Here is an 8,750-nt window from a genome sequence, read left to right on the forward strand (position 1 = left end):
CAATGATCCCAGCACTCAGGAAGCTGAGGCAGGAGGATCTTGAGTTTGAGTCTACCTTGAGCTACATGGTGAGACCCTATCTCTTTCTTAAAAGCAAGGGTCAGGGGGTCAACTTCTCAAATCTGGACAGTTAATAATAAGAAAACATCAGGGAAGGCTTGGGCGTTGTGAGACAACTGGTAAATAAGCCAGATCAGAATAAGCCATCCAGTGCCTGACAGCGCACTGAAGATGTGGGGAGATGCTCGGTCCTCTGCAAATGTGAGGATCTGAATTCAGACCCCTAGCACTCACATTTAAAGTCCACTGTGGCAATGTGTGCCTGTAATCCCAGCCTGTGGAAGAGAAGGGCACAAGAGAAACCTTGGGGCTTGATGGCCAGCAAGTCTGGCACCAATAAATGAGCTCCAGATTCAGAAAGAGATCCTGCTTCATTAAAAACATGTAAATAACTGCTATTGACCTCTGACTTCCACATGCATTTATATGCATGCATACATACATACATAAACACAAATGCACTGACAGAATGGGGCATGGTGGCTCCTGCCCCAATCCTCTAACTCTGACCATAGTGGCAGAAGGATCATGAGTTCAAGGCCAGCTGGAAACACTGTCAAAATACAAACCAAAGAACCACTGATGGAAGTCAATTAAGATAATAATCAGGAAGCTGAAAGTCTTCCCTAATCTGAAAATCCACAATCCAGAATACCTCAAAATCCAAAACTTGTAAGTGAAAAATCCCAACCATAGTCTTTATTTTAAGAGCAAGCATATTGTTTAAAATTGCCTTCAGGCTACATGTACAATGCATACATAAGACACAAATGCAGTTTGTGGTTTTATCTGGGTCTCATCTCGAAGTTAGCTCTCCCTTTCTCCCTCCATCTCCCCTCCCTCCCTCTCCATCTCAGTCTTTCCCTCTCTCCTCCCTCAATATACATGCAAATATCTCAAAACCTGAAAATTTTCAAAACTCAGAACTGCTTCTGTTCCCAAGCATTTTCTGTTCCCAAGCATTTTCCAAGCATTTTGAAAGAGGGATATTCAATTTATACAGTCGGAGAAAATCCCCAGAGGTCAAGAGCTGGAGGTGGGTCAAAGCAAAAGCCCTTGGAGTAATCACAAAGGTTTATGGAAAGAAAAAGAAGCCCAAGTAACTGGTGAGAAACACAACGGCAATTCGAAGTGTGAATACCTGTCATTCAACAAAGGATGACCCCTGCCTCTGTGTAACAACAGTCCAACAGTCCATGTGGGCTAAGCTCAACCCCACATGAAGGAAAGGTCCTACTGGGACTAGTTCAGGCAGAACTGAGTCCCTCATCACAGGCTGTCTGGGAGCCAAGGCATGTGAGCTGGTTTTCCCTGGGTTACGCTAATGGCAAACACGGTGGGACTTGAACAGGGCACCCCTGGCTACTCTGCCAATCATTCCTGTTCCAGAGCATGCTTCTAGTGAGCACTCTCAGGAAGGAGTATAGTCCGCAAGAATTACAGAAATAATGACAGAAATATTATGATAGGTATGCCATATTCCAGGATGTGGATGTGAGTTAATCCAATGCTCCCAGTGCCATACAAAGAAAGAAGGTCCTAAAGCAGGGCCTGGTGGTGCACGAGTTTAATTCCGGCATTCAGGAGGCAGAGGTGGGAGGATCTCCGTGAGCTAAGGGCCCGTGTGGTCTACACAATGAGTCCCAGGCCAGCTAGGGCTACACACTGAGAACCTGTCTCAAAAAAATAAAATAAATAAAAAAGAAATAATAATCTCATTTTACAACCCAGAAGACTTTTATAAGTGGCAGGGCCTGGCTCTCGAGTTCACATATTTACCTGTAAGCTTTTCCCATCTCCAATCTGCTCGATATTGAGGATTTTCAATCACACCCATTGGGCAGTTCCTCCCTTCAGGGGACCACCATTTCAAAGACAGTAAATGCCAGGAAAACTGGACATCACACCATGGGGGAGATGTACAGCCTCCTGGCAGTCTGGCAGCCAGCAGCGGCAGTTACAAAAGACAGTCCTGGTCTGCAGGACACAGAGCAGAAGCTTCCTGCCATGAGCCTCTTCTTGAGCAAGGATGAATTCCACAGTGAACCAAGAAGACCTTAGAAATCAGCCTGGTGCACCCACAGGGCACCTCTTCAGCCTTCCCTTGCTTCATCAATGTGGTCTCTGTGAGGTTCCTCCCTACTCTGATCTTTTTTCTTACCATTTCTTAAAAAAAAAAAAAAATGGTTAAAACCATCTTACACAGTGAGAGTGACATGTGCTAGTAAATACAGCTGTTTCATGTAAAAGCAGCATGGGAGGCAGACACCAGGAACCGGTACAAGGGGGTGTTTAGAGAAAGAGGGAAGGACATTGAACACACAGAAAAGTTGGGACCAAGAATTCCTCATGAAGCTCCAGCCTACCCCTCCTCTAAATAAAGAAATAAAATACATTCTTTATTTAAAGAGAACACAAAGCAGTATGTCAACAAAAAAGATAAAAACCTCTCCAACCATAATCACTTCTGCATAGACCAGAGACCAACCTGGGTTCAGCTACTGGGGCAGGATGGAGAGACAGAGCAAAGAGAAGCAGACCAGGCAAGAGTGTACTGGGCACAGCCCACAGCCCATGTGCAGGCGATGAGCCTGCCTCCACAGAGTTTAGTGTTGGAACAAAATTTAGAGTGAACATCTTAAGCCATCCAGCTGGATGGAGACTGAGATGAGCAAATGGAAACACAGCCGCAGCATGGCTGTTACAAGTTTGTGGAGGGCTCCTATATGCCAGGTACTGTTAAGCACTTCCTAGACACGATCACTTTAATCCTTCCAAAAGGGAAGGGGTATTATACATACTTTACAGCTGGATAAAGTACAGTTGGGTAAATAATCACAGCCACGACGATGAGTGAACAATATGGCAGGCACAGTGCAGAACACATTACATGGATTGCCTCGGGCTGTGTTCACGACATCCCCCACATGACTATCATCCCTGTGTTACAGGTGTGGAAATAAGGCACAAACGGGATTAAACAGACTGCAGCCCAGAGCAGCACAGAGACAGCAGAGGTTCACAGGCAAGCATGCATGCCACAGAACAGGACTTCAAACTTTAGCTTCCAGTCCAATGCTGCCAGAGCCCATGCCCAAAACACGGTGGACGATCTAAATCCCTGCCCTCCTGCTGGTCAATTTAGGTGAAAGATTCCACTGTTTCTACCCACCCTTCATTTTCACTTTTCTGGGTGTGGTGTGGATGGAGGCTATGAAGTCAGACAATAGACATAACTACAGAGAAACAAAATAACAAAGTATATGGGGTGGGGGGGTGAGGCAGAATAGAAAACCCAGAAGACTGGCCAGAACAAAATGTAATAATGACCCTACAAATACACATCAATTAATGCCAGAAGAGCAGCAATCAAAAACCACAGAGAGCTCAGGGTGCCACTGATGAGTTCTTGATTAAAAAGTCCTGTGGCAGAAGTAGTCAGGATCCCTGGCTCATTCCACTGGCATGTGCACAGTAGGAGTGTTGCGATGTTGCTAAGCAATGCCTGGCAACCAGACTTCAGAGTGGATCATGCAGTAAGAGTCTTGGGGGAACTCCACTAAGGCAAAAATTCTAGTTCATGAAATTCAAATTTTAGATTGCAGTATCTCATGTAATAGATTATTAGGAGGTAGCCCTTGGCCACCCATCAAAATTCAAATCTGTAATAGCCCATCTTGCCCTTGTATTCTTGAGGCTCATGAGCGTTTTGGTCAACATACAGTGGTTGAAAACTTCCTGGGGCCAGATATTGGCCTAGGTACAGAGCAGGAGTACTGTGACAGCCCACAGGTGAACTGCATATTACATAAGGAAAATCACAAAACCTACACCAGAGTCTTACTTTTAAAAAAAAGAAGTCCAGAGGTAAAGCAATCTGTTCAAAGTTGTTCAGTACCCTGGAAGAAGGTACCTTCCCTGTCCTGTATGAAATCCAGGAGAGACCTGTACCTCTCTGAAAGGCCACATCACCAAGGTTGGTCCAAAGAGGCCCCATAACTTGCCAGATTGTCACTGGTCCTTTTAGCTGGCCCTGAGGGCTAGGAGTACCAGAATGCTGGGTTTGGCTGTTGAGCATCTTGGAAAGTCTCCCACTTGACCTCTGGACCTCTGTGGTCAAGTGAGGGAAAGCCTATGACACGGTGTCGGTTTTTATTGGACCTAACCACCGGCAAAGCTTGCTGTCATCTGGAGTGATGGAGAAAATTAAGTTACCACATTCTCACGTTTCAGACTCTCGCCCGCTCTCCTTCGCAAACAGGAAATGTTTATTTAAATACAGCAGTTTCCAGCATGTTCTGGAGCCAAGTAGAAAAAGCAAAGATGTCCCCTCTTGCTCCCACTACCACCCTAGCTGTGGGTGAGAGGTGGGCCCATGCCTGCCTCAGGGCAGGCCTGGGAGAAGGGGCCCCACATGAGGGTTCATTTTCATGCAGGCTGAGCCTGTGGTTGGAGAAGAATTACATCTGTGGGTTCCTTTTGTACTCAGAAGGGCAAACGCAACATCTGTTTACCCTGCACTCCCTGGTAAATGTTTTGTCTCAAGCACCGCCATTGACTTCCTCTCCTCCCTGGGCCTCTGTCTTTGCTGCTTGGATAATAAATGACACGGAATTCTCCCCTCCGTTTATTTAGCTTACTTGTGGGTGTTACCTCCTCCTCTTGGAGGGGGAAAATTGTCAGTAGTTTATAAAAGACAGAGGGTTTCCTTTTCTGTGTGATGCGTTGACATTATGGGGAAGAACTTGGAACACAGACAATCCCCCAACTCTGATAGTGACTTAATGATGAACAATTCAGACCCCATTACTACCCTGAAGCCAAGTCCAAATGGGGACTACTACATCCTTCTCAGTCAGGCTGCCCTTAATGTCATATGTCTAGGGGAAGCCCTCCCCCCCAACCCCCTCAATCCCCCCACCTTTCCTTCACAAGAAGCTTTCTGGAAGACAGCATCAGAAATGGAGAATGGGAGAGCACTGCTTCTTTGTTTTAAAACATAATTTCACCAGTTGGGAGAATGGCTCTGCTGATAAATATCAGTGTCCCATGACAGAAGGACCCCCAGGGGACTTAAAGGGGTCTTCAGGAAAGATTTCCACTTTCAGCCCCTGCCCACATCCTTTCATCTGAAGTGTTGGTTTTCTTCTGTGTATGCACTGATTTTATGGACAGGGACAGGAATGCTACAGAGGCTTCAAGCAATGGTGTGTGTGTGTGTGTGTGTGTGTGTGTGTGTGTGTGTGTGTGTGTGTGTAATTTGAAATCCCTAACACGGTGCAGCTGAACAGTACTACAGCAATCCATCTGAGTCCCTGAGAGCCAGGATGGGTGGTGGAGGGCTGCTCTTGAATCTGAGGTGGCCTGACCCTGCTTGCTCTAAAAGGCTACCTCTAGCCTAAGAATAGAGATGAGAGGTCAGCCTTGGCAGCTCTGTCATATCCATGCACTGAAAGTCAAAACTAAAGCTGCACCAGACAACCCCAGACATGCCAGAGCAGCACCGACTTTGCCCATGCCTGGTGGTGACAATGGTTACAGTAAGGATGCCCATGGGAATGCCCTTCATCTAGGTCTTTATCTACTGTCTCCAGCTGTAGAGCAGATGAGATGTACTAAGTCACCAGGGTCTCTCGGAGGGGTGGCTGGTGACACACTGACTAGTTTTTGAAAACTTCTGATTAGCCAGGAGAGACCCACTCCCCTGATCTTCCCAAACTGACAACATGATCCTGACTATGGAAAATAGTTTCATGACCCCAAGAAAAAGAGTTGATGCTGAAGGAAAATGAATGGTGGCGGTATATACCAAAAGCAAAAGCAGCTGGGTCCTACCCTAACATCCAAGCCCAGCTACACCCTCTCCTCCCAGGGCTGTCTGCCTAGAGATCAGGGCCCAAACTGACTCTGGTTCCAAGGAGTCTGCAGAGTGCTAAAAGACCTGAGCTTAGAAGCCTGACAGGCTGCAATTCAAACACTTAACTGGTTACACGACCGTGAATACATGACAAGATGGAACAAGGCAGAGTAATGAGCATTGCCTATGCTTCTTACAGGACTGCTGGGGAGGTTCAAGGAGGCACACACAAACTGCCACAGGAGAGGCATCCGCTAAACATTTACACGGTTATCACCTCATTCACTCATCTGTAGCATTCACAAGAGGAGGGGAACTTACACACACCTACAAATACCATTCAAATGAGATTTTCACTACTAGGGTCTAGCCTGAATGAAGGTGTGGATGCCTGGATTCCAGCCCTTTTATTGACACTTACTTGCCCAGTTTTCTTGGGCAGGTTAGTTTGCATTTCTGATCCTAATTTCCTGGTGTTAATGAAGCTGCAGGGCCAGCCCTCCAGGATTCCACAGTTCAAGCAACAGAACAATCGTTGCACTTTGAAAACAACAAACAAAAGAAAAACATAAGGAAGGCATTTCTAAGAAGTCTCTGCCTAGACAGTAAGGAAGAGGAAAGGGAAGAGAAGAGAGGAGGTGAGGCATCTGATAAGGGGCCAGAGTAATTCAGCTCCTTCCTTGGTTCCCTGACCTAAAGTAGGCAGGACAGAGGAAGGCTGGTGTGCCTACCCCTAAGACAGGCTGGGAAGAGTGTAACTGGGCAGCGCAATGGATAGAATTCTGATTAGTGCAAACCCTCGCCCACTCCTAGGCTCCAGCCCCCTCACCCCGCCCCCAACTGTGGACTAAAGGAGCCCACCCCCGGAGTCCAAACTTTGAATTTGGTCTTGAGGATCAAAATGATAAATCTTTCCAAAACGCTGACATAAGAAAAGTAAATATTTGGTTGCACAATTGGGGTTAAAACGAGGGTCAATCCACCCTACTCTCCACGAGCCTGTCCGCTAGCTGCCAACCCCAGGATCCCGAGGCTGAGTGCGGTTTGTAAGATTATAGCGCTAGGTCTCATTTAAAGGGCTGTCAGCATTTTCATCCTCCGGCCCGTTTAGGGAGGCATTTATAAGCCAGCCATAAAAAATTCACCCGGGCTGCAACTTGGCATCCCCAAAGCTGCGCTCCAGGCAGGGAGGGTGTTGAGAGCACCCACTCAGAATTCAGTTTTTCAGAAGTTAAGACCTCCACCTACACTTAACTTTCCTTGCAAGGACAGCCACACAGCAGCTGGCTCGTTCTGATCTCAAAGGAGGTCACAGCTTTTTTTTGGGGGGGGGGGTGGCTCTCTCAGGTCTCTGCAATCCACCCCCCCAACCGCCGTCTAGCTTGCTCCCTCGTCCTCTCTTTAAGAGGCAAGGAGCATGGACCCTTATACACAACCTCAAACCTTGAGACCACCACGCTTCCCCACCTTCTGCCAGCCTTCTCTGGAGCTGTCAGCAGATGAGCTCCCAGAGCCCTCACCCAGAGAGGCACGACCCGGTCCCCATTACCAGGGAACTCGGACACTTCTCTCCACACCTGCCCAAAGCCATGCCATCCCCAACTTAGCGAAAGTCTGAGGGCGGAGGGGAGAACCGAGGTCGTCCCCAGCGCGCGGGAGAGGAGGGAAGGACCTGGCGCCCCGAGGGCGACTCTGCAGGAGCGGGGTGGGTGGCCTGCGCGGGCGGGGTGGGTACTCACAGGCGCTCTGCGTTGCGGGGGATGCCCCGGGGAACGGCGCGCAGGCCCAGCCCGTGGCAGTCCACACTAGCGGCGGAGCAGGTACACTTGGTGGGGCAGGCGGCAGCGGGGGGTCCACTCAGGACGCTAGCTAGCGCCAAGGCCAGCGCCAGGCGGGCGCGCACAGCGGCGCCGGCCCAGGTCCGCCCCGGGGCCATGGTTTGCAAGCGTCCGAACCCAGAGGAGGCTGCCTGGCGCGGCGGGACACGAGGAACCCGAGGAGGCGCGCGGGCGGCCTGGGGGGCGGGCGGCGGAGTTGGCGCGGAGGAGGGGCGGGCGCGGCGCTCAGGCGCACGGGGCGCGGGCGGAGCGGGGCGCGCCGGGCGGCGGCGGCAGCAGCTCCATCCGTGGGGCTGGCGCTGCCCCGCTGCGCATCACTCACGGCGCCCAGGTACCGAGCGCCCCCGAGTCCCTGTGGATCACCGGCAGAGGTGCGAGCTCAGACTGGGTTCTGGGCTGAGCGCAGGGGAGCACAGCGACCCGGGAAGTCCGGCTCAGGGCTGGGCTCCGGAGCACGGTGGCGGCTAGGCACGGAGTGGCTGGGAGAGCTGGCCGGCGCTAGCTCTCTTCATTCACTGAGCAGAGCAGACACCGGAGACGCGGGCCCGGCCCTCCCGCCCCCCTCCCAAAACACCAGCTCCGCCTCCCATTGGTTGCGCTGAGCGTCACGTCGACTAAGTTGGGAACTTTGCTGGAGCAACCAAGAGCCTGGAGGGAGGAGGCAACAAGGGATCTAGAGGGACCCAGCTGGAAAGGAAAGGGACTTGGCCAGCCAGCGGGACCCCAGGAAAGAAAAATTGCAATTCACCCATTCTTGGGAGCCAAGGACTGATAAAGCTTGTGGCTTTTTTTTTTTTTTTTTAATTTTGGTACTGAACTGGATACTCGGTCCCAACATGGGGTTATTAGAAAGGAGGCCTCGTTTCTTAGGTTAAAAAAAAAAAAAAAAAAAAGCCAAAGTTGGACTAAGTGAAGTGCTTACCCAAGGTCACATGGCTTCTAGGAACGCTGTACCCTAGCACATTTATCCATGGAAACTTTGCCCCCTCCTCATC

The 8,750-nt window shown here is 49.8% G+C and overlaps 1 protein-coding gene across 1 annotated transcript in view; it reads right to left on the reverse strand.

Moving 5' to 3' along the window:
- Nucleotides 1-8,269, reverse strand: part of Slit3 (slit guidance ligand 3) — a 561,683-nt gene extending 553,414 nt beyond the window's left edge. Inside the window, exon 1 of the mRNA XM_051180959.1 lies at nt 7,657-8,269. Within this exon, the coding sequence (XP_051036916.1) occupies nt 7,657-7,853 (197 nt within the window). The 5' untranslated portion in view covers nt 7,854-8,269. The remainder of the gene's footprint in view (nt 1-7,656) is intronic.
- Between the last annotated feature and the right edge of the window lie 481 nt (nt 8,270-8,750).

The sequence above is a fragment of the Phodopus roborovskii genome, unplaced genomic scaffold, assembly GCF_943737965.1.
Source record: "Phodopus roborovskii unplaced genomic scaffold, PHOROB, whole genome shotgun sequence".
Lineage (NCBI taxonomy): Eukaryota > Metazoa > Chordata > Mammalia > Rodentia > Cricetidae > Phodopus > Phodopus roborovskii.